General features: G+C 39.4%; 1 protein-coding gene across 3 annotated transcripts; it reads left to right on the top strand.

Moving 5' to 3' along the window:
* The first annotated feature begins 471 nt into the window (after window positions 1-471).
* On the top strand, window positions 472-26,677 carry TFDP2 (transcription factor Dp-2). Of its 3 annotated transcripts, XM_054385838.1 has the most exons (12): window positions 472-504; window positions 5,474-5,540; window positions 6,369-6,472; window positions 8,959-9,080; window positions 11,526-11,573; window positions 12,708-12,864; window positions 13,354-13,500; window positions 15,595-15,663; window positions 16,892-17,043; window positions 21,391-21,557; window positions 25,553-25,658; window positions 26,494-26,677. In XM_054385838.1, the coding sequence occupies exons 1-12, from the start codon at window positions 490-492 to the stop codon at window positions 26,675-26,677; spliced, it is 1,338 nt and encodes a 445-aa protein (XP_054241813.1). In that variant the 5' UTR covers window positions 472-489. The 3 variants fall into 3 exon arrangements, with proteins under 3 accessions (XP_054241813.1, XP_054241811.1, XP_054241812.1); XM_054385836.1 differs by lacking the exons at window positions 472-504; window positions 5,474-5,540; window positions 8,959-9,080 and having other exon boundaries at window positions 6,456-6,472; XM_054385837.1 differs by lacking the exons at window positions 472-504; window positions 5,474-5,540; window positions 8,959-9,080; window positions 11,526-11,573 and having other exon boundaries at window positions 6,456-6,472.

Raw genomic sequence — 26,677 nt, 5'->3', positions numbered from 1 at the left:
GGTATGTACTGCTTCTTATTAAGATACTTCAATGTCTGCAGTGATGGAATTGGAAGGTTTCTGAAGATAAGATGGAGAAAATCAGTTTACTTCTAATTTTTGCAGCCAGTTTACATTAGATGCAAATGATGGCATGGTTTTAATTAGAATACTTTAGTAATGACATTACATGCTTTGCTAGCACATTAATACAGTTGGCCCTCTCTGTAAATTGGGTTTTTGTGTACAAGATTAGGTCTCTGCCTGTTCCAAACAATGTGCATTTCTAATGTCTGTGCAGAAATTGACTGTGGTGGTTGATTTTTATCAAAACATTTTAAAAAAATCTAGCCTCTGCAGATGCAGGGTTTCAGCTAGAGAGGTAACTGAAAATTTATTTTAACTAAACTATTTTATTAACTTTCTTACAGGATGTTCGTTTTAAAGAGTCTGTGAAGATGCAGAAGGAGATCTTATGGTTTCACAGAATATAAAGCAATATTGTCTGACATGACAGCAAAAAATGTAAGTGTGATTCTACACCATGTATTACTTTTTATATTGGCACACTGATGATGACTGCTGGCTTTCAGAATTTGAAAGGCTTTGTGTTTGATTTCTTGTATTTGTCCATTCAAGAAATCAAACAAAAACCCCTTCGAATTCAAAAAAATCTTGCCTGATTTTTGTATACCACAAATGTGTACCCATTACCTTCAGCAGTATTTTGATCAATTTAAACTGGCTAGAAGCTGTTTTAAGGATGTGAAGTTTACACAGCTTTACGTCAGGTTGATAGCTGGGACAATGCTTTATGCATTGAGACACTTCATTCCCTAACTGATCCTTAGGGATTCCTTCCAACTTGAGATATTCTGTTTCCTCTGACATTGCTCCCAACATCACAGAGCTTCTCATTTTGTTGAAGCACCTTTGCACCAGAGTAAAATCCTTCTACGGAGTCACAAAACTCAAGAAAGAACAGAAAGATAGCATCTTTTGTTACTAATGTAGGTAGACTCTGGGGCTCTCAAAGGCCAGCTCTTATGAAGCTTGGAGGTCAGTGAGTTGAGTATGATTAGGCTCTGGGCAGTTTACCCAGTGACTGCTTTTGATAAGGCATCCTACAGTCTATTTAAACATTACTAAAGAAGAACTCCAGACCGTAAGTGTGTATTTGGTTAGATTGATGGCAGGGGCACAGTTTGGTTTAATAAATTCTCTGAAGTTTCTGTTCACCTTATTGATAGTTCCATTTGGTATGTAGCTCCAGGTAAGGCTTTCAGACTTTCTTACTGTTGGATTCAAGCCAACCAAGCCAGAAAATAAATGGATGTCTATGCAAATCCCTTTGATATACTTACTTCATAGGCCATATCCAGTTGTAGCATAAATAGGTAATTCTACTGATGCATGTGGAACAGCTACACAAATCCAAATAATTTGTGGTTCTGACCTTTTGTTCAATGCAATTAAAAGATAAATATCAATGCCAATGAAATCCAGGGAGTGTTGTGTGATGGTCTTGGAGTGACATAGGTTGGACAGGATTTCAGGAAGGCAACTCTGGTGCTTTGTGTAAAAGCTCTTTGACACTTGAATTCAGAACCCAGTTGCTTGGTGCTTTGTTCAGGGACATTCAGGGCTTTGAGTTTTGAAAACTTCTGGAGACAAACATATGACATTCAGTCTGGGCAACCTACTAATGTGCTGAGCAAGGAGATACGGAGAGAGGGTTGTTTAATGCAAGGCTAATTTAATCAGTGTCTGTTGTGTATGAAAGTAGAACTCAGTTTTCATGTTTGTTAAGTATACCTGCTCAAATGATTTGCAAAATAAATAGTGTGAAAACAAGAGTGGTCACATGCCTTCTGTTTTCATTTGTAGTAGTTGTTCAGGCTTTCCCACCCTTAGTTACTCAAAACTGCACATTCAGGTGAATAGTGTCAGCCTGTCTTTACTGTTGCTGCTAAGAAGGCCCAAGAATGCTTCTGGATTTGGATGGGTTTCCGCAGCTTGAAAACTGTTTCAAATGTAATGCTAATGTTGGTCCTCGGTTCTACTGTATGAGATACATAATCAGAAAATTGGGGTGGAAAAGACCTCTAAGATCAAGTCCAACTTTCAACCTAAGACCACCGTGGCCATTAAACCATGTCCTACAGTGCAAAGTCCACATGTATCCTGAGCACCTCCAGGCATGGTGGCTCTACCACTTCCCCAGGCAGCCAGACCACTCTTTCCAATCTAAACCTCCCCAAATTTTTAACCTCCATATTTTAATGATCTGCTGATCATTAAAAGTGAGTTGAAGGAGAGAACTTCTCTGCAGAAGTATTTTCGTCTTTTTTTTTTTTCCTCCTGTTGAAGCATGAAGGAAAGGGAACTTTAAAGTACTGGAATTTGGATGTCTGGGAAACCCTTAAAAGGCACACAACTTTCATCAAATACGTACAGATCAGAAAGCTGTCACTTCATTATTCCAAAATCACTACCCCTCGAGTGGGACACCGCAGTCTAGGGATGTTTGTGTTCCTAATGCATCACAAGAAGAAAGTGCTTAGGCATCCCATGTGTATAAGCCGTGTTGAACAACCTTGTCTTCAAGGAAGCCTGTGCTTCATGTGCATAGCAAAATGTTTCCATAGACTCAGTGTGCATGTGTGAGATCAACAATGTTCCCTATCACTATTTTTCCTTGCCAACTTTTTGAGTATGTGGTGGGACAATTACCAAGACTGGCCTCACTTTCTCTAAATGCAAGACGCTTTTAGTGTCTGCTTGTGGAACATTGTTTATGAGTAATTTGACCTTACTTAGATAACAAATGCAACCAAAAGAGCTATGAATAATAAAACATGGAATAAAAGTTTGGGATTCTCTTGGAGATAAGTTGTTTACATGCTTACCATATACATTGTACCAGCTCTAATTTAAACCACCCTGTCATCATGGGTTATTTCATTCTTACTTCTATAACATTTTCTTGCTTGTTTTGTACTTCTATTCCCATCTGCCCTTCAGGTAAGAAGGCACTAAAACAGTATTGAGAAATGGGGAGAAAATGAGCAAACTTACTTCTAGGACAAAATATGACTCCAGCATATTGTTTGAATAAGACTGTTAGTTTTGATTGAAGGTTCAATTGTCAACAAATTGCAGTGCTGCCTTTGTGATGTTCAGGGAAGGTGGGATTCCTTATCCTTTCTCTTGCAATGAATTAAGGCCCTTATATCTAACACTTGATATTTATCCCTGTGGCTTCGCTGTTCCTTCTCTGAATTTGTGTTCTATTTCTTGCAGAGGCAGAGGTCCTAGGAAGAAGCTTTGTTATTTGACATTGTTATTTATTGTGCAAAGGCAGCAGTATTATTCGTAGATGTATAGAATGGTTTGGGTTGGAAGGGACCTTAAAAGATCATCTAGTTCCCACCTCCCCTTGCCATGGGCAGGGACACCTTCCATTAGACCAGCTTGCTCAAGGCCTCATCCAACCTGGCCTTGAACACCTTCAGGGAGGGGGCATCCACAACCTCCCTGGGCAGCCTGTTCCAGTGTCTCATCACCCTCACTGTAAAGAATTTCTTCCTATTCTCCAGTCTAAATCTGCTCTCCTCAAGCTTCACTTCATTCCCTCTTGTCCTATCACTACAAGCACTTGTAAACAGTCCCTCCCCGGCTTTCTTGTAGGCCCCTTCAGGTACTGGATGGCCACTCTAACGTCTCTCTGGAGCCTTTTCTTCTCCAGGCTGAACAGCCCCAACGCAACCAGCCTGTCCCCATAGGGGAGGTGCATCAGCCCTCTGATCATCTTCATGGCCCTCCTCTGGATCCACTCCAGCAGTGTGATGTCCTTGTTCTGGGGGCTCTCACACTGGGGGCGCCTGGAGCACATTGCTCCAAGTGGAGTCTCGAGAGCAGAGGGACAGAATCTCCTCCCTTGTCCTGCTGGTCACGCTGCTTTTGATGCAGCCTAGGACGTGGTTGGCCTTCTGGGCTGCAAGTGCATATTGCTGGCTCATGTTGAGGGTCTTTTTTGAGTATTATGATCCAGGAGTGCTGGCTCTTCATCTTGGCTTTGCAGTCATAACATCCTTCCAGTGTTACAAGCTATACAATTTACTAAACATTTCCTGTTTTAAAAGATACCAAGAATCCATTTTCAGTATGAAGAGTCTCAGTGAGACATGAGCTTACCTTGCCACTCAAGCTCCCCGACAGGAAGAGTACTAAAATGCTGCTGTGTTCCACATGGGCTTGCAACCAAAGCGTGACAGGAGACAGCTTGAGTCTGTTTTCATGTCTTCCTTCTCTTTCTCCTGCTCAAAACTAGGCGTTCCTGTTCAGGTCCTATGTAGCCCTGCTGCATTGCCTCTGCATCGCTGCCACCTGGTGGGAGACAGAAGGGAAAACAGGGAAAAACGGAGGCAGGCTTGCTGTGTGCTTCAAGAGCAACTTCTGGTGATCCCATGGTCTGCACCAACCAAAGCACTGGGTTGTATTTTGGAGATAATAGATCTGTCACACACTCTCGGGTGTGACAGGAAAGAGCAAGTCATTTGAGATAAATTGATAAAGTATGTTGAGGATTTCTAAGGGCTTGTTTACAGAAACACATGACTTAGATCATTTAAGCAGTATTTTATGGCCAGGGTAGAGCAGCAACAGTTACTGTTCACATGTTGCTCCTGATGGTGAAAAAATCATAACAAAAGTAGTTTCAGAATAGCCGCATCACAATGTGCAGATCTTCCTGTTCAAAAATTACTTGCAGAATAAAAGGTCTCTGATGGAACTGGGTGACTGAATGCTTGTAGTAGATATCATTTGTTCTTGTGCAGTTTATTTTAGGTTCATGTTACTGCTGTTTAATCTGCCTGCAATTAAATTATTCTCTAATTTGATATGATTAAAACTATGAGCTTTCCTAACATATGTGCCATTATAACTACATCCCTATGTAAAATATTTTATCTTTGATTGTATTGATTGTTTTTTTATTAACTTGGATACCTTGGATACCTTATTGTAATTATTTACAGAAGCAATCAAATTTTATAATTTTTGAAGATATTTTGTTGTATTCAGTTTAATTGCCTACTGATCCAACTAAGCTTAGTCCCTCAGTGCTTGTCACAGTTTACATCTCAAAAGCAAAACAAAATGCTTTGTTGAACCTTTGAGAGGTGACTAAGGTGGTGCATGCACAATGCTCTCAAACTGAAGAATGCCTTACCATTACTTATGTTCCTGGGCTTATCCTGTGTTAGGTGTGACCTAAGGGATTTCTTACCTCCCTCATCTTGTGTTTTTCTATACAAGTTCCAGCTTTCTATGCTTTGTGTAAACGACAAAGTCTAAAATGCACCATTCTAAATCTTCAGTTCTCCATGTCTCTGTAATTTACCCATAGGGTAAATTATTTTCATAATACTGTTAGCTGCATACTAGAAATGTTTATCCTATTTTAAGTCTTCCAAAATGTTTTGTTCAGGTTGGTGTGACTTCCACAAATGGAGACTTGAAGGGATTTATAGATCAGAACCAGAGTCCAACAAAAGGTAAGAGAATTCTGTTTGTGTATGATTTTCCAGTTACCTTATGGCAAAACTTAGTATACTGAAATAAAAATTGAAAAAAAAGGCCATGGTTCAGGAACAAGTGAGAAAAGCAGGTGACGGAGGAGAAGAGAAAAGACCAGGGAACATATGTCAAACACCACTGAGTCAGGCTGGGACCAACTGGGCTAAGCTGAATGTTGGCCAGCTCCTAGGGAAGGAGGGCAGGGCAGGGCAGTGGTGAGTGGTGTCTGCCCTGCTCTGAAGCAACCTGTCACCTCAGTTGCTTTCAGTTTCTGTCTGCTAGAGCCAGAGAGCATAAGTAGCCCTTCAGGAGCTAATCCTTGGCTTTACAGTTTATGCCTCCAGATAGACTAAAACAGACTCTGGAATATAAGGCAGTGGCAGCTCTTCTTTAGATTTGATTCTGCCTCCAGACCCACCAGTGTCATCCTCCATTTCATTGTATCCATTTTGAATAACACTCTGCATAGGAATGGGGTGAGATACATGACTGATGACTTCCCAGTTCTCTTGCTTTGGAACTGTCACAGATAGGAGCTGCTGCTACCACAGTGCCCATAGATGAATGTGTTTGTGAGTGGCTCATGTGCAACACTTGGAACACACATGGGTAGTGCTGCAGGACAGATTTGACATTGTCTGAAGAATCAAGATTACAAGGTTTGGAATAGAGGAGGAGCAGCAGCACTTGTGAGACTCTCAGCACAGAGCTGCACTTCTGTGTGAAGGCAGGATGAGTTAGATACATGTTACTTATAGCTTACTAAAGAAATAACTTAAAAGTCTTTTTTTTACCGTTCTTTTTAGGTAATATTTCAATAATCACATTACCGGTTTCCAGCACCAACTCCCCAACTAAGATTTTGCCAAAAACTTTAGGACCAATCAATGTCAATGTTGGACCCCAAATGGTAAGTTTTTTACCTCTGGTTGCACTAACTTGTGTATCTGTAAGATTTCCTATTGCTGGGATATGGAAACGTGAAAACCAGATATGAACAGTGGTAGAAACTTCCTGCTTCCTGCCTCAGGTGCAAAGGCTGCTGAAGGGCCCCACATGGATACAGCAAGTTAGACAAGCCAGAATTGCCACTCCCAGCAGCAAGCTTGTATGTGACCTTAGGGGATACCTATCTTCCTGGCTTGGAATGGAAATGGAAACAGCTTTACTAGCTGACATTTTAACTATTACTCAAAAGTGTATTAAAAAAACAGCTCATTAAGAATGTATTGATACTCGGAATATTGTGAGTCATGTCCTCATCAGTGTATCTCACTAGAGGTTTAACTTGTTGAAACCATTCTTCATCTGTCTTTTCCTGTCAGTGATAGCTGTATATGAGCATGTATTGCTGCTCAGAAGTTTTGCAGCTCGTTTGGAGAACATTTTTCTGGTTTTTTGCTGGCCAAAGAACTAAACTGGCAATGCAGTGAACGGTACCTAGTAAACTCATGCTGACTTACCAAGCACTTAGCTTGAGTACAAGAACCATATAGTATGTTGTATAAATAATTGTGATGGGTCTTCTTCACATTGAAAGTTATTCTTGTTCCTCAATGGCTTTTATCCCAGTTGGACAGATGGGCCACAAGCATTAGAGCCAGCTCCTCCCAGCCTACATTCTCTGCTGTGTTCTCCATTTAAAGAGTGCTCATGAGTTATTATTAGTAGGAAAGTCAGCACTCCTTTGGCAAATGGAGATTGGCAAACGTGACATTCTATCTGCAAGAAGTGCCAAAAGGAAGATCCTGGGAGCTACAGACCTGCCAGTCTGACCTTGGTGCAAGGGAAGGTCATGGAGCAGATCATCTTGAGTGCCATTTTGTAGCATGTGCAGGATAACCAGGTGACCAGGCACAGTCAGCATGGGTTCATGGAGGGTAGGACCTGCTTGAATAACCTGATCTGGCTGGATCAATGGACTCTAGCCAGTAGTATGAGATTCAGTGAGGCCAAGGCCTGGAGCCTTCATGGAGTTGTTACGACCCAAGTGTCGGACCTGGCTTTGTTAATTTGGCTTTGTTAAACCTCACGCAGTCAACCTTGGCCCGTTGATCCAGTGTGTCCACATCACTTTGCAGAGCCTTCCTACCCTCAAGCAGATCAGCACTCCCACCCAATTTAGTGTCATCTGCAATACCCATGACATCTGTGTCCTTATATCCAAGAAGTTGTAGCTTTAACTGTAAGCTGTAGAGAGGTGGATTTTTGTGCTTCTAAGAGCCCATTTGACCTGGCACTACCTGAGGAGGGTGGCTGCTGTGGGTAAGGGACTTCGGGAGAGCCCGCTGCTAAAGTCTGTCTCCACTGGATGGCACCAGGGGATAGAAACAGGACAGGTCAGTCTTGAGAACACTTGAACATGAATTTGCTGCCTCAGTTTGTTGTAGTGTTTGTCACAGAGATTGGACATCAGATACTCCTTTATGACACATTTGGTCTGTGATTTGCAAGACATCAGCAGAGCAGTGTGAAGGCTCACAGAGGGCAGGATGTGGTGAAAAGCATTTCAGTATGCTAGAATCTCTTCTCCCTGGCATATCTGCCATATGCTGCCAGAACCATGTGCTTACTGCAAATAAAGGTTATTTATAGTGTTGCAAGAAATTGATATAGAAAATGACTGAATTGTGTTGACATATAAGTAAAATGCCCTGTCCAGGAAGCTTTGGCAGTCATGCTGGAATCAACGTAATCTAGTGAGTGTTTTATTTTAAAGAGTAATTAGTTAATGGTGTTTCATTTTTAAATGCTATATAAATTCTTCTGATGACTTACTTTAAAGAATGAACTTAGATGCGATTTAAAAGCTGAGACCACTTATTGTAGTGCTATCACTGTACCTACAATTCCACCAGATTTGAGTAAGTGTAAATTCTGTCTGTACTGTACAGACTTTACAATTCATTCCATAGCTCTGATGTTCTATTATTAGCATGCTGGAATGACTTGAGATCACATTATGAATGCTAGAAGCTGCAGGGAATACTTTGCCTGCAGCTCAGATTGTTGTTGGTACCAAAGACAGACAGCTGTAAGAGACAAATCCATTGGAGCAGAGGTTTTATTGATTACAGTGATCAATAAATCACCTACACATACTCTCAAAGAAAAATCAGACTTATCTGCCACACTCACTAATTACTTCTATTTGTCTAGATCTTGTCCATATGAATAATAAAATAATATGGTACAATAGTAGAAAACTTAACAGCATTGTAATTACTTTCATGTATGAGCATATTCTGTTGACATGTCTTCTGTATATTTTGACTGCAGCTTGCATTTGGTGCAGAATTATATTTTTTCTTAGTACCATGTGCATAGTATGAATTTTGGGCTATGGTAATCCCCATTTCTTAAGAGGGCTGTGATTTTTGTTTCTTAATTTCATAGATCATAAGTACATCACAAAGACTGACCAATTCAGGGAGTGTTCTGATTGGGAATCCATATAACCCAGCTCCAACAATGGTCACACAGGCACACATAATGGAAACTTCTGGCTGGGTCCCAGGGTAAGATTTTTTTTTTTTTTTGCCAACACCTGTTCTGTTTCTTCCCCTTTATTTATACTGTTGTATCTGTATGTTGGCCTATGGCTTCTACTCCTTGCCCAACTGAAAGGAGTATCTTTCTTAGCCTGTTACACACTTTTGATGTCTGGAGCACATGAACGCAGAAGTATAAGCACCAGTTACTTCACTGCCTGTTTTAATTTTAATAGCATTGTCTGTGAAAATGGGGAGTCACAAATTCAGGACTCCTAGAAGCTTTTATTTTTTTCAGAAGTTCCTGGTATATCCAAGTAGCTTTGCTGGTGAGTGTATGACAACAGAGGGGGAGGCTGTAAAAAAAAAAACACTTCAAGAGGCATTAAGAATAAAGCTGTAATGGAAAATTTTGGCTTAATCAATGTTGTATTTTTATTACTATCTTACAGTACCAACCAATTTTCATGGGGTTTTGAGATACTCTAGAGTAACGTGACTGTCTTTATCTCTTCAAAGGAAATCTAATTTTTACATTATTTTTTTTTTCCTTAATATCACTACTGCTAATCTTACCCATCTCATGACAGATTAAATGCTTTGCCTCTGAAAATTAAAATTAAAATGCTCTGCCTCTGAAAATAGAAAAGTAAATTATTTTAAATGAATTGTTTATTTAATGTTAATTATTTATTTAATCCAGAGAAAAATAATTTTTCTAAACAAGTGGTGAATGTCAATAGTACCTTTCCAGCTTTAGGGGGGGGAATTGGAGCATGTAAGACATAGCAGAAATAGGACCATAACGTTTGTACCTTGACTTTCTGTGCTGTAATCAAGGAAGGCTCGTACTTCCCTGATGCTATATTTCCACCAAAGAGTCAATAAACTGCATGCAGTTACAAAGTTTAGTTATTTTGCTGAGTTGGTGCTTATGTCTTAAGATACCTTGTGAATCCACTTTGTTCTGATTTTATTGGAAAAAGGAGTTGTCAAAGTTTACTTTATTTCTGCAAATTTTGTAAAATGTGGAGGCTGGGCAGAAGTTCTTTCAGTACCCAGTGGAGAAAAAGCTATAGTGTTTGTCCACACCTTGCTAAAACAGAGAAACAATGTCCATTAGCTTGCTTAAACTTCATCCAAGCCCAAGTGATAGAGATTCCAGGAGGGAAGTTTAGTTGCAGTGCAACAACCGCCACCACTTCCATTTGGATGCTGTCAAAATCTAAGCCTACTGTTTTGCCGATAAAAGGGAGCAAGGATTTCACATGGCTGGCTGATCAATATTGATCCCTGCAGAAGTCTGTACAGTAGATCATATTTTCATCTGAAGAATGCAGGTGAGGACAGGCTTATGGTATTGCCAAACCTAAGCAGTGAGCTCTTGCTGAGGACAGTTCCATAGGACTGGAAGTTCAGCCTCCTTGCTTTACCTGCTGCTTATTCCTCTTCACAGATTCCAAGTTGTTTCCAAAGCCAAGCGAGATGAGCATTTTCATCCTCAGGGCTCCATACAGCCTGTGTCAGCCTGGCTTCCAGAACTGGGGACAGCTCTCCATTCACTGCCATTCCAGCCCCCTGCCCCAGCTCTGCTGCATTCAGACCCCAAGTTGTGCAGCATTGGTGGTGAAGCACTGTGTACAAGGATCGCCAAAGACAAAAGTCCTGCTGTTGCTGCTGGGTTCTGAATTGCACAACCAAATACGTGCAGGCTTTCATGGCACAGTTCTTCAAATACATAATTTCTCTTCAGCTCCCTTCATAACTTTGTCAGGCTTTTAGCTGCAGAAGTATCTGCTGGGAGCCCTGCTTTTGAAACTGCACAGCGTGCAGTGTGTGTGTGAAGCGATTTATCCATAGTTCTCAAGCAGTGCGCTTTGCATCAGCTGCAAGAGTAAAAGACAAGTTTGGAATACAGCTTCTGAAGTTTGCCTGCTGTAGCTGAGGCACAGAAAGATAAGGAAACTGACGGTTGGTGACTGCTACTCCACTGCAAAATTCACATCAACTACTTCAGAGTATGTCATCAGCTCTAGTATGAACATGTGTTTTTTTACAGATAGTAGAACATTCAATATCCTGAAAGTACGGGATAAAGGTGTTTTTCTTCCACATGGAGGATTTTGAAATAGGAAATTTCAAAGGAGCCTCAATTCTTTCTGATGGGATTTGGTTATCTAGCTCACATCAGCACTTACTGTAGTTCCAGGTGAAGTTACTTCCCTAAAATCTCATACAGGCAAAGCATGATAAAATTTGGAACAGAATTTGTCTGGCAGTGAGCTCAGACAACCTCCAAACTCCTAACTGCCTTCTCTGCAGTTTTGGCAATCTGTGTGTGTGCTCTCTTTTCCCCTGTTGGTAAACATGTAACAGCAAACATTAGTACCCAGCTAGGCCCCAAATACATTGATTTTGTTGGTCTAAATATACAATAATGTTTTCAACTAAGTTTGAATTATCTTTTCTTAGGGACAAAAAGCGGGCTCGAGAATTTATAGAATCAGATTTCTCAGAAACGTGAGTATTATTGACCATACATACATGTATGTATATAGAAAATATATATGGTCATACCTGGTTTACTTCTTTCATCTGCCCTTCAGTGAGATGGGTATCCAGTTCCCACTTGCAGCAGTTGTCATTTCTTCATGTAAAAGCTATGTTGTATGTTATTCCTTGTAGCTGTAGTTCATTACTCTTTGCTTTATCACTTTCTGATAAAGGCATTTGCTGTTAGAGATGATACTGGGACTTAAGAACAAACACAATGCATCTTCAGAAATTACTTTCAGTTTTCCACAGGACAAATACTTGTAAACAAGTGATCTTTTCTCCTTTGCTTACAAAAATTCTTTGAAAGCATTCAAGGTGCTTTTATTTGTTTACCTATCATTGTCACTCGAATTGGATAACTGCATGTGGGGATTAGGAGTGGTTTGGGTTTTTTAGATCTTCTAGTATTCCTTTCCACTCTTTTGTCCTTTCCAGTGTTCTGTTTTCCTTAAAATTCAAAATTTTGAAGAGCATTCTTGTATTTTAAGGTTTTTCTTAGCTTGTTCCTTGCTTTTCTGGAGGAAGAAAATGAATGAAAAAGAACCCTGACAGTTGGCAGTTACTCACTTGGAACCATAAAAAACAGAGAGTGTGTACTTACCCTCCACAGAAAAGATTCTTGTATCTCAGTCTTAGCTATGATGGCACAGCTATTAAACTTGGTCTTTAGGATAAGGGAGGTATCATCTGCTGTATTGTAAACAGGAATGTCTGAGCCTTTCTAGTTTAAGCACAAACAAGAGAAGTTCTGTAAATCTGGCTTCCAGGGACATAAACACCTCATGGGGTTTGCTCTTTTTTTGATTGCTCTTTTGTGAAGTTATGTGGGGATGAATCCAGGTTTTTAAGCATCTGACTGGTAGGATGTGTTCAAATACTATCAATGTAGAAATCACCAAGAAAGGGCTCCAGTGTAATATTTTGACAATTTGTAAGCAACAAAAAACTGACTGGAAAAAGCAGAAGAATTTTATTTTTAATTTAGGTAGTACATGTCATGAGTTCTGATTCCTTCTGCAAAGAATATACCTTTTGCTGTGCAGCAACGTAGCTTATTAATATTCAATGTACTAATATAATTAAATTTTATCCTTCCAGTAAGAGGAGCAAAAAAGGAGATAAAAATGGAAAGGGTCTGAGGCATTTTTCAATGAAAGTCTGTGAAAAAGTTCAGCTTAAAGGAACAACTTCATACAATGAAGTCGCTGATGAACTGGTGTCAGAATTCACAAACAGCCATCTAGCTACAGATTCGGTAAGCAAATACCTGTTGAAATTTCTTACACCAAGACAAAGTTGTCTTCTTTATCACAGAGTTGTGTCCCTTCTGTTTGTGCACTGTCTTGCCACATTCCATACTTCACTGCTTCCTAAATACAAAGACTTATCCTCTCAAATTTAAAAATACAGAATTGAAATTAAGAATTTAGCTATCTTTAAATTTGTAAACAAATCCAAGACCAACCATATGTGGTCTTGTCAGGCTTTTTGGCTTTGTCAGACTTGCCATGATGGGAATTTGCTGCACAGAGGTTTCAAGCAGGCCTGAAACTTCAGTTTGCAATCATACATGCCATGTGGTATCCAGTTCTTGATACATATGAAGGCATCATGTTTCCACATTACTGTGTGTCTTGAGCTGCCATTGTGGGTTTTATCTTCTATGTGTCTATGAGGGATGTGTTCAATCATTTTTTCCTCTTTGAATTATTTAGCCATAATTAATGCTTCCCTGTTTTCTTAGCAAGCTTATGATCAGAAGAATATTAGACGGAGAGTTTACGATGCCCTTAATGTCCTGATGGCAATGAACATCATTTCCAAGGAGAAGAAGGAAATTAGATGGATTGGCCTTCCTACAAACTCAGCTCAGGAGTGTCAGAATCTAGAGGTAAAGTGAGGCAGTTGGGAAATTCTGTGTAGTTCACAGGTTGTGATGAAGAAGCTACTATACTTTAGGAGGAGGATTTTTTTCTCAGTTTGAACCTGACTGGTTTTGCTTCTTGCACATTATAAAAATTACAATTTTGGATATTTGAATAAACTAAAAGGATATGTTTATATATGCTTAGTTCAGCTTTATTTAGTGTGTATTACATGGAGTTTGAAAAACACCTTTAACTTACAAAACTGGACATTAATTTTGAAAGTAATCCCTGATTTAGTCAAAGTCTGTAGTGGCCTGAATTATCCAGAAGAATGTCAAAAGCATTTATGGTGCAGTTATGCTTACATAATGATATATTTAAAAGGAAACCACTATTCTCTATTCTACAGACTAATAGACATTAGTCTGTACTTGGAAATGCCATTCAAAGAAAATCCTGCTAGGATGACAAGTACTAGTAATGAGCCAGCAGGGAGAAAAGTGTGATTTTTCCTTACTGGTTATTTCCATTATTTTTCCAGCAGGCCAAGAGTTACCATGTTTTTGCAGGGATGCCAGAATTTTTATGCACAATGTTGCTTATCCTTCAGGCCATGATCTATAAATAAAAAGCAAAAGTTACTCTGTTTACTGCAGAGTGGTGTAATGACTGTCCATAAATACATCTTAATATGTATAATATTTGTGATACCTGTGACATTAAATATCTTAAAAGGTGTGGAGGTGCCTCCCCAGGACAGAACTGGGTTTTTTGGGGTTTTTTTTGTTTGGTTCTTTTTTTTCATTTGCAGGTTCAATTACATCAATTGTGTTTCTAGATACGGTAATAAGAAAGCTTTTACTTTTCTTGTCCATTACAGCAACTTTAAAAATACATGCACCCTAGGAGTATGCATGTTTTCAATCATTGTATTCCAGAATTCTTTTTTTTTAAAGTATCATGGATAAATTTACATTTTACATGCATTCATGTGAATGCATTGTCTTCAGTGTTGTGCATATGAAACTTGAATTCCATTGTTTCACCCACAATGATTATATGCTATTCACTGTTTTAGGATCTAATTAATTACATATTGGAAGCCAGGCAAATAATGTATTTGTCCCAGCAAAGAAAGTCATCTGCTGGATGGGAAGCACCACAAAACAACACTGTAAATAGAACAGGAGAGTTTAGGCCAGTTGTTTTAAGATTGCATCATTTAGTTTCAGTGGTTGAATGAATAGGCAATTTAACAGTTTAATATTTTGGAGAGCAATGATACAGTGCTGGCACCAAAATGTTAATGAGGAGAAATATCTTTTAAACATAATGACTAATGTCCAGTTCATCAGAGCACTATTTAAAATACCATGGGTTGAATTTGCAGTGCCAGTAGGCATCCATTACTACTGCTGTCCCAAATGCTGCATAGGTTGAAGATTGCTTTGCCCCAGAAACTGACATTTACAAAACTTGCAAGAAATGGATCCTGTGCTCATGTAGCAAAGGTTACCACAACCCACTTTTTGTTGCTGAAATATTGTTAGTTTAACCAAGTCTCAGAAGAGTCGCCCAAACAAAGAGTGAAGGAAAGATGCAGGTGATGATCCTAGCCCAGTCTTCACATACTTATGTCTAGTAACTTTCAGCAGAATAGTGGAAGGCACATACACAGTTTCAAGAGAGTAGCAGACAGGAGGAAAAAGGAAAACCAAACCAGAAAACAGTATTTAATTTGGTGCTAACAGGAACTCAGGGCACAGTAAAGAGGGGAAGTAATACCATCTTTTGTAGTAGTTGATTATTCGCTGGAGTTAAAATTGTTGATTGATAGTTCTTTAATTATGGTTTGTCAGACATGTTTTAGGGAGAAACTCATGTGATTGTGCAGTTGGTCTGTGTGAAAAGAAGAAAATACATGGCAAATGGGTAGAGCCAAAAAGGCTTGTGCAGTTTCCTTACCATGCTCTGGAATTCAGTCCCGTTTACAAAGCATGGATTTCTGTAGTGATGCTAGCACACTGATGTAGCTCTAAAGCCTTTTCAGTTTGGCACAATGGAACAGGCAAGGTAACTAAGTAAATATCTTGATGCATATACATTTATATTTTAAGATAGAAAAACAGAAGCGGATTGAAAGGATAAAACAGAAGCGAGCCCAACTACAAGAACTGCTGCTGCAGGTATATTTTTAATTTACTTAATTACAAATTCATCATGTTAGCTCTCCTACATTCTAACATGTGCCTTTGAGCTGAATCGAGTTTTGGGTTTGATTGCAGAAATATATTTCAAATTCATCTTTGTTTATAAAATCACATTTTATAAATACAGTTACAAGTATTCTGAAGTGTTTTGGCCTGTGCGGGCTTTCAGTAATTCAAATAGAATCAAACTTTGCTATGAGGTTACAGGCAATAAGGCGCTATTTTTTCTCATCTCTATATTGATACAATTTTCATGTAATTAGGTATACATGGAAACTTTTAAGTATCTGATGCTTTTCCTTTTTTCATCACCAAAAACTGTTTCTTTACTTAGGGCCAAAAGACAGATTCTGTTTGATCTAATAGATTAGCAGCTTCTCTAAGACTAAGATGAAATCAACTTGGTGAAAATAAGGCAACTCAGGCTCTCTCACCTATTAGCCTGAAAATGACAGGCTTGCACTCCCTTACTATCTACAACTGTCATTTCTTTGACTATGTTAGTTGTCAAACGGTTTACCAGTCCTTCGGGATTCTGTCTATTCACCTTACCTTTAAGTGGAATAAGTAGTGCTTCAAAGTGGTTCAGTACACTGTCTTCCAGTCCCTCAAATAACATTTCTAAATGTCTAGATTTTCATGCGTACACAGTCAGATAGAAGAATTCAGTAGAGAGTAAGTGGTGTCATGAATGGCAGCTGTTTAAAACTTGTAGAGAACTTGTAGAGAAGGATGTCAAAACTAACTCATTTGAGAGAGAAAAGAGAATCATGGATGAGAAGAGGAAGTGAAGCGGAATGAGAAATGGGGGAATGCTGTAATTTCTGTTAACTTCTGTTTCAGTGTAACTAGCTCCTAGTCTGATATAATTATGCACATAAAATAACAGAGAAGACCTCTGATGCTAGGAATGGGGAACAATTCTCCACCAAGCTTTATCGCTCCATTCTTGTTTCTTCTCCAGGGATTGTGAGGGGGGAATAGCCATTAAGATATGTGTGCAAAATTTGTATTTAACTTATGTTCCTGATGAGTTTCACTAGTGCAAAGAGGAAGTCAGGCCACAACTTATGACAGAAAATTACTGGAGATACTGAGAGTGGTAAATAAGAGCTATGAAGTTCCACTTCCTGGAAACACTGATGTCGCCTCCTTTATTGTCAGTAATTATCTTTTCTTTTCTTTTCTTTCTTTGTTTCTACAGCAAATAGCATTCAAAAACTTGGTACAAAGAAATCAGCAAAATGAACAACAAAATCAAGGTGCCCCAGCTTTGAACTCAACAATACAGCTGCCTTTCTTAATAGTCAACACTAGCAAAAGAACAGTTATAGACTGCAGCATATCAAGTGATAAGTGAGTATTTGTAGAATCAATTTTTAGGATTTTTCTTTCTTTGTTGAACTAGAATTTTTCTTTTAGCAAGTGAGAGACGCTTCGCTAGTTTACCAGAAGTAATAATACATTTAAATTTGTTACTTCAGAGGGGTGTTTTGTTGTTGTTTTTTAATACTCCATGCAACTGCAGTAGTAATAAGTAGGAATAAGTTTATCAACATGGCTTTACAAAAACTAGAACAGGGAATTATATAGAAATTTGAAATACAGTCTTTATTAGCAAATTACGGTGGTTGTACTCTTGTATTAGTCTGGAAATCTTCACTTAGGTGCTTCTGGGTGCTTTTGCTGTTCATCCTGTGAAAATATGGCTGAAGGTATGAGTTCCTGTTATGTTAGCTCTTAACTGGATCACAGCTAGTTTATTAGTTGAAAGTAGTTGGTGTTGCTTTAATACTGTGGATTACAGATTTGACTCTGGTATACAAACCCTACATTGAACATTAAGTCAGTTAACAAAAATTGACAGCCTCTAGTAACTCAAGCATCAAGATGCAAAAAAGCATGCTCTTGAAAGTTGAATCTTTGTTGAAAATTGGGCTGAAGTCAAATGCATTCTGTGACAAAACTTCTGGAATACTCCCTTCAGTTAAGCAAGTTAGGAATTTGAGGATCAGTATTGATTTAGCTTAACTATACTCATACAGGCATACTATACAGTTCTTACTGCACTTTCAAATGGTGCTCTAGGTTTGAAGTCACTAAGTTGAAGGCTTCAGAGCTGCTTTGAAGCTGTCAGAGATTAAACTGGCATTTGGGATCTTGGGAAGTGTAACACACTTCTGTAGTATCAAATTGGAAGAAAGCACTGCTACTGAAAATAAGCATACCAAATTGTTTAGGTTGTTGATATTTCAGTTTATATAACCTAGATTCAATATACTGTCACCTGGAGATTTTTAACTAGACATCCCAAATTAAGTAAGCTTTCTACTGTGGTTATGATTTGACCTGCTCCAGAGAAGCTCCACAGAGAAGGACCTTGGAGTCCTGGTTGGAACAGCAATGTGCCCTAGTGGCCAAGAAGGTCAATAGTACACTGAGGTGCATTAAAAGAGTGTGTCCAGCAGGTCAGGGGAGGTTCTCCTTCCCCTCTACTCAGCCCTAGTTAGGCCACATTTGGAATATTGTGTATAGTTCTGGGCTCCCCAGTTTGAGAGGGACAGGGAACTACTGGAGAGAGTTCGATGGAGGGCAGTGAGGGTGTTTAGGGACTGGAGCATCTCTTAGAAGGAAAGACTGAGAGACCTGGGGTTGTTTAGCTTGGAGAAGAGAATGCTGATAGGGGAACTTATCAGTATCTACAAATATGTGAAGGGTGGCTGTCTGGAGGATGGAGCCAGTCTCTTTTCATTGACATCCAGTGATAGGACAAGGGGCAGTGGACATAAACTCAATCACAGGAAATTCTACCTCAACGTGAGAAAAAAATTCTTTACTGTGAGGGTGCCAGAGCACTGGAAGAGGCTTGCCCAGAGAGGTTGTAGAGTCTCCTTCTTTGGAGATCTTCAAAACCCACCTGGACACATTGCTGTGTGACCTGCTCTAAGTGGTCCTGCTTTGCAGGGGGGTTGGACTCAATGATCTCTGGAGGTCCCTTCCTCCCTCTAGCATTCTATGATTCTATGTTTATTTGTGCAACTGATTAGTGGCAGCACCAAGATGTAGAGTGCCAGAAACTGATGGTGGTTAAACCACTGTTACATTGATCTGATAAATGATGCAGTTGACAAAAGTGGTCACTCTGTTTGGAGAATCTAAATTCTATAGTGTATTGGAGAGTATTTGCACTGCCTAACCCCATTACTAGTCAGCTTGTGTGCTTGCACTTGGTCTCAGCTGCAGCTAATAAGCCACTATTGGTACCTAGGTTTTAGCACAGGATAATAAGATGGCAGATCACACTGTGAGAACACAAGTTGATTTCTTGGTAATGGCCAAAATAATGCTGGGAAGTATTAGAAGAAAAAAAAATAGGAAATACGATGTAGAATGAAGTGTGTATAATCCTTTTATATCTGGAATAATTGTGCTGTCTTGTTCTTGGGAGGAGTATAGTGTAACCAGGGGAGAGAAAAAGGAGTGCATCAAGAATGCCTGGAGCTATGAAGAGGTATTCATAGAAGGAACAGATGGACTCTTTGGCCTAGAAAAGAGAGGATGGTGTATTCACAGTTGTCTACAAAATCATGGATGACATGAGCAATGTCCATAGAGAACAGCTGTACACAATTGCATATTAAAGTTGAGACATTAAGAGAAAATACCAGGTGGCAGATTTTGGACAAAAAGAATATAAATAGTTTTGTAACAGTTGGTCTGTGCAGATCATGGCATTCCACAGAATCACGGAATGGTAGGGGTTGGAAGGAACATCTGGAGATCATCCAGTCCACCATCCTTGCTAAAGCAGTGTCACCCACAGCAGCTTGCCCAGGATCATAGAATCATTGAATCATAGAATGGCTTAGGTTGGAAGGGACCTTAGAGATCACAATGTCCAGGTGAGAATTTAATCTCTCCAGAGACGGAAACTCCACGACTGTTTGGGCAGCCTGTTCCAGGGCTCCAGCACTGTTCAAGTAAAGCTGATTTTCCTCATGTTCGGATGGAACCTCCTGTGTTCCAGTCTGCACCCATTGCCCCTTGTCCTATCACTGGGCACCACTGGAAAGATTCTGACCCCATCCTCTTGCTCTATTGTTTAGCTACTGATCAGCAATTGAGAAGATCCTCTCTCTGCTCTTCTCCAGGCTCAGCAGCCCCAGGTCTCTCAGTCTTTCCTCCCCAGAGAGATGCTCCGGTCCCCTCAGCATCTTCATAACCTTTGATGTTCATACCAAAAGCTTACATAAATTCAAAAATGGATCATCTAAAGTCCCTGAAAGAAAATCCTCAAATGGCTATTAACAGAAAAAGGTAGTAATGTAGTAGAAGGCAGAAGTGGGTAGCATTCCTAGAGATGGAGGACTTCCTGTGCCAGAGGCTGAAGGTTGCTAGAAACTCTGATGGAGAACTATTACACTAAGTTTCTTTTTTTGGAAGCTTGTGTATAACCACAACACATGGGAGGAGAATTGCAGAGCTATCAATAAGTACAGCTTTTAATCCTGTACCAATAAAAGCTGGATTCAGTTATTGCTTAGGTAACTGCACGGTTTGCTCATTGTAACTTGGTTTGGCAGTAATCTCCCATCCCCTGTTTGTCTAAACAGAGTTATGTGACTTCAGCTGCACCAGCCTAGGTAGAAGGAATTTTGTAAGGTTGTGTTGTAAGGAATGATGTAAAGTTGATGACAGGTAAAGTTGTAATGAGACATTTCATTTTCCCTTTTAATGTGGATGCACTTAAATACAGCTGCATAAGCAGTAGGTTTTACAATCAATACCAAATGAGTCACAAGAGAAATGGTGCCTGTGGCTGACAATTACACCATGTAGTGTGTAGATTTCAAGGCCTCAACAGTGCCAAGTACAGGGGGACAATTATTTCCTTACTTCTGCTAGCCACACTGTTCCTGATCCAGGCCAGGATGCTGTTGACCACCTGAGCACACACTGGCTCTTGCTCATCTGGCTGTCAACCAACATCTCCATGTCCTTTTCTTCTGAGCAACTTTCCAGCCATTCTGCCCCAAGCTTTTAATAGCCTGTAATCATAGCATAAGGCCAGTGTAGATAACCTTGCTTTTCTTAAGGCTATATTAAATTTATATCGCTATTTCTACTTTTATATGCAATAAAAACCATTTTGAGAGTCCTGCAGAAGAAATGGTCGATTGTGAACATACAAAAGTCTGAACAGATTGTTATTCTAGCTGCATCCGAATGCATCCAAAAGCACAAACTTGTGCTAAGGTAAATAGGTCAGTTCACAGGAGGAATGCTGCACGTTAGAACAGAAAATGAAATGTAGAAGAAGCAAAAGCAGTAGTTATTTTGGTGACAAGGTTGCCAGTGACCTTTAAAAGTATTGGATTTAGTACAAGTGAAGGTTCATGTTCAGTAAGGCCTCCCTCTTCCTCTTTGAATTTGTTTAATGAGGTAGAAAATGTTAGACTGTTTTCTTTACTGGTGAAGTTACTTTAAGTGAGAAAGTGCCATTTTAAACTTTTTAGGCATGCCAGTCACAGAAGCAGAAGAGAACAACAAGAATTTGCTGAACTTTTTTTTTCTTTTTCCTCCTTTTGTAGATAACAAAGAATCTAGACACCTACCTCAGTGCACACCAAAAAAAAAAAAAAGGCAAATAAAGTATTGCTGTGCTCCTTTTGAAACCATCTCACTTTGACTTTTTACATGCAGATTTGAATACCTCTTTAACTTCGATAACACTTTTGAGATTCATGACGACAGTGAGGTGCTGAAGAGAATGGGAATGTCCTTTGGGCTTGAGGTGGGCAAATGCTCGGCTGAGGACCTAAGAACTGCAAAATCACTAGTGCCAAAAGCCTTGGAAGGCTACATCACAGGTAAGTTAGAGGAAACTTACTGTTCCTCATCAAATTCGTAACATCAGCTGAGGCAAATCTAATGATAGACTAACCTGCACAGGTATGTCACATTCGAAGTTCTATGGGTGCTAGCAGGGTTGGTACTTAAGTTCTTTTAATTTGGAAGGTTTTATCATAGTTGTTCTGTAAACTGAATTCACTCTGATTTATAACAACAAACTTCTGAGAGAACTGCATTATGAAGAAATTGCTTCTTAACTAAACTGACATCAAGAACAGGTTGTCATGGGTTAGTATTCATTTTGGATGTATGGAGGAGCAAACTGGAAGAAATCAACTCTTCCCAAGTTGAGGAGGAAAAGGAAAGAAAAAAAGCATCTTGATCTGGTTGAGTGTAATCCATATGTGGCCCAACTCTATTCCCACTTTACTTTGAGGTAGGTGAGCTCTGCTAAGAATTCTCCATGTCTGTCCATGTAGAAATGCTCAGTGTACTCTTAGTACATGGATGGTGGCTCTCCTGTGTTCAGTCATTTCCTTTTGGAATCATATAATTGTTTCAGCTAGAAAAGGCTTCTAAGATCATTGGGTCCAACCATCAACCTCCCACCACCATGCCATTGACCTATGTCCTAAAGTGAAGCTGTAAACAGTCTAAACTTCTCTTTTAGAACAGTGATACTTGGATAAAACACATGGCCAACAGGTGCCATCAGGGAAACAAGTTTCCCTAAATAAAGCAAGAGGCTCCAAAGAATTCCAGGATGGGTGCAGCGGCTTTTACCTCCCCTAGTCCTACTGTTTGAACAGGTCACACTTGAAGAAACCCAAACCTAGATCTCCAGTGTTGCATCACTGGACTAGAGCTGCTAATAAATCTTTGTCATCGTTTCCTTTAGTTATTGTCAGACTGCATTCTTCTTGCTCCACCCTAAGCTTAAAACGTAGCTCACGCTTGTCTCAGATTTCTGGAGGGACTTCATCTGTAAAGGAAGCATTACCCTATGAATTACTGTACACAGACCTTCAATTTTGAGGAAAGTGGGAACAAAGCTATTTCCCTGGCTTGTCTACTGAAAAGGCTTTGGTCATGTTTAATTTATGGTGGTATAAAACTGCATCTTTCACACAGGGAACTCGGAAACTTCAAGCATCTGACTGACTTTTCTAAAAACTCCTGAAGTGGATTCCCTTCTATTGACAATATTTAATCTTCATGTCAGTATCTTGTAATTGCAGACTTTATATTAAAAAGTGTTGTTTTATTGTGCTAAGAAAAATAAGCAGTCAGGAGCCAAAGATGGTTTTCTAGTCTTGATTTTACTGTGTGAGCCAGTTAAGAATTAAACAAATTCTTAACATTTCTGATGTCAAATCACTGCTGAATATAATTCAGTTACATTCACTGAAATTCAGGCATTTTAAATGGCATACACACCAAGTAAGGCTGCAGTGCTGCCAAAAAAAGAAGTTGAAAGAAATATTGATTTGTTCTCTTCACCTTCATTCAACTGAAAATTATTTACCACCATTTACCACCAATGTGAAAAACGAAAGGAGCAGGACCCACGTATTTTAATAGTGTTGAATTCTTCAAGTTATTTAATTGCTAACATGTGTTGAGGAGCAAATGAAGATTTCTATTTCATTTTAAACCTGCATTATTTTATCCTGAGAGAAAGGATGTATTTAACTTGAAAAAAACACCTATGTCATTGTACTATTTACTGAACAAAACTAGCTTTTAAAGATTAAGTAATAAAACTACATGTTTAAGCTAGTGATGATGATTAGTAGTTCATTTTAGTTTCTTCTGAAAAAAAAATCAGTCACACCAGTGTACTGCTGGTGGAGGTTTTTACTGAACGCATTAAAGGCCGAACAACCATGACGTTCCTGTCCAAGTAAGAAACAAGTGGTGCTCTGTTTCAAAGAAACTAAACAGGAAAAAAAAAAGATGCCAAGATTGCATGTTCTTAAAGAATGCTGTGAGTAGGGTTATCTCCCTAGCAGCAAACCAACAACCAGGAACCTATCTAGAATTTTAATCCTGAGAAACGTGCTGATTCTGTGTGTTACTCAAAATGCAGTGAGGCAAGTATTGTACTCTTTAGATGTGGGTTATGTTCATCTCTTTTAGCCTCCAGAAAAATTAGTCCAGAAGTGTTCTGCTAGAGTATGTGCATTTATTTTAAAGGTTTAAAAATATTAGGCAATGACAGTATGAGGCAGAGGTATTCATTCTCACTGCTTTATGTGTAAAATCCATATTTTCTTTCTTTCTTCAGAAAGAAAACCTAACTAGCTTATTATCCCAAAATGTTAATAAAGGGCAAGATTACTAGCAGTGACTTGTTAATTCTTCTGGAATATTAAACATGTACACACAGGTACATCCTTTCAAAAGACCAGGAAAAAACACTGTGATGCATCTCTAATCCACTGTGTTAATCTCCATACAATGCAGTCATTCCAAATGGTTCAACCTTGAGAGTGTCAGAACATGTTCCGTGTGAAAGTAAACTGGCATTTAGGACAACCTGAGTGAAAGCTATCTGGCTTTGTTCATACTTAACTGTTCTCATCTGTTCCATCCTCATACATCACCGTAAAGCTGCCACTTATTGATGTTTTCTGTCATGTTCCAAAGGCTCTGCTGGCAGGAACATCAGCCTTGCTAGCCTGGCTTTGTAACACATCATTTAAATGCCTTGCTGCTAACAAGTCTGCACAGCATGGAACAGGGCAGCCTGAGTCCCAGCAGCTTGAAACAGTCCCTGTGGTGGGTAGGACACTGTCACATTTCAAGGAGCCAGAGCTTAACACAGGCCAGAGGAGAAAGCCATGTAACAAACAGATTTACTTATTTCTCTTACCTGATGGTACAGAACAATTCTACATACAATCTGAATAGCACAATCCCATCTGGCTGCCATCATGCTTAAGGGAACAGAGGTCCTGGCTAATGCACAGAAAATCATGGTAAGGATAACTACTGGTTTAATGTGTCCAGGTGGAACCACATGGAAGCACCATGAAAAAGAACTAGATGGTTCAGATAACTTATTTGGATTTTAGTTTTGTGTTGGGATGCAATTTGGGTAGGTGAATAGAAAACACCCCTCCCCCTCCTCCAAATCCCCTAAGTGTAATTGGGTCAATGGACTTGTTTTGCTGATTCTTTTGGCAGAAATGTGCGTAACTGGGAACAACTGACAGGGATTACTTGTTAGGGAATTTGAAAACAAGTCCTCTGAGGATTGTAAGTAACCCATTCACATCCCTCAGAGGGCTTTTAACAAGTTACCTCAAGGAACTCAGCATTATTGCAAGACCATTTTAATCCTGAAATTTCCTATCCCTAGGCAGGAGACTTACACATGACACGTGCGGTGTACAGCAGGCTCTGTCTCCCATGCTCTTGGCACAAGAGTTTTGGCATGGTCTGTTCATGTCCACAGCTGATGCCATCTCTATTCAGTGTCAGAGTGGATTAGGAGGCTACATTACAGCCAGCTAGGAGACTGCCAAGAGGAGACTGCCTTTGGCCATCAGAACGTACACGGCTGCAGCACATACTGTCTTGGTAGCTTCACTGCAGGATCTCCAATCCTGGCAAGTACTTTACCAAGCGCAGCAGCAAAGGCACTTGGAGCTTTTGGGCCATTTTATAGCAGTAAGTTTCCATGAAGGACTCCAAAATTCAGGTACCTGTGATTGCATACAGCTACTAGCAGGGATCACCTACAGGGGGTGAAAGGTTTCATAGGAAAAGCAAAAAAGCTTCATAGAAATAACCACAGTTCTGAGTGTGACTGCTGGGAATGTGTAGATAGATAGATAGATAGATAGAATTAACCAGGACACATCTACAGTACAAAATAAACTTGAGCTACTGCCACCACCTCTTTTAAACTGAGGAATCCCACCTGCAAAGAGAATGCAAAGTTTAAGGTTTTAAAAGGACTAAAAAAAAATAAGTACCATAAATTACAGTTATGCTTTTTTTCTAGATATGTCTGCAGAGTTTTCGTGGATAAATGAAGGGTTACTTTCAAGTTCAGCACAAGCAGTTTCACATTTAGACGTAGCAGGAGATGCTTCTGATGCTAACTCAAGGTAAACAAAATAATTTTTTGTGTAAGGATAATGACCTATGCTTGTGGTACTTTTTGTAACCACTATTTCATACCATTTACATGTAGGAAAGGAAATCTCCGTTATGGCTGATTTTTTATGGTGAAAAAGCCTCTTATTCTGTTTGGTAATTCTGTTTGAAATCAACATGCTTTGAATTTTGAACATACTAGCTTTTTTTATATCTAGAATCACTACATCATAAGGACAGTGTTTTCCTGATTAACCTTAAATTCCTGCCTGGGCATGGGCTACAAATAGGCAATTACATGTGGGAAGAAGCCCAATAACACTTCTGAAGAACACAAAAGAACATTTGTTGTCTACTTATGCACTAACTGCTTAAGCTTTCTGTGAAAGAAGTTAAGTCCATGCAGTCTAATCATAATTTTAAATTAAAAAGCAAAAAACCAAAAAAACCCACCACCCAAGAACTTGCAGGTTAACCATACCTTAAAAAATGAAATTAGGGATTATTCTCGAGCACATTCTTCTTTGTGGAATTTAATAGCTTCATTTCATACTGCAGACATTTCTGTCTATTGACAAAACTGTGATAGATTTATTCTTCTTCAGGGTTTCTTTGGCTTGAGCAATTATAATGGTCATGGAAAACAAAAGCCACCCAATCATCTTTTTAATGTAGCTTACCAATATTTGTCAGTTTTCACAGTAATTAGCTGTGTTAAATGTAAAGCTTTTGGGTTTTTACTTGTTAGCAGCATTTCTTTAATCAAAGGAAAAGCTGAGGACACAAAGAAAGCTCAAAACTTTCTGAGAAATTCTCTAAACTTCAACAATCCTGTTGTTTTGGTAGTGAGAATCCAGGGCTGTGTTTGGATGCTGAAGTGGCCTTAGCAACTGGGCAGTTTCGTGCCCCTAGTAATCAACAGTCCAGCAGCGCAACGTCACGCTACTCTGAATCACGGGGGGAAACTCCATGCTCGTTCAATGATGAAGATGAAGAGGATGAAGATGAAGATTCTTCCTCCCCAGAATAA

The sequence above is a fragment of the Indicator indicator genome, chromosome 13 (assembly GCF_027791375.1).
Source record: "Indicator indicator isolate 239-I01 chromosome 13, UM_Iind_1.1, whole genome shotgun sequence".
In the NCBI taxonomy this organism is placed as follows: Eukaryota; Metazoa; Chordata; class Aves; order Piciformes; family Indicatoridae; genus Indicator; species Indicator indicator.
Note: the sequence above shows the minus strand (reverse complement) of the source record. Positions and strands in the feature narration are given on the sequence as shown.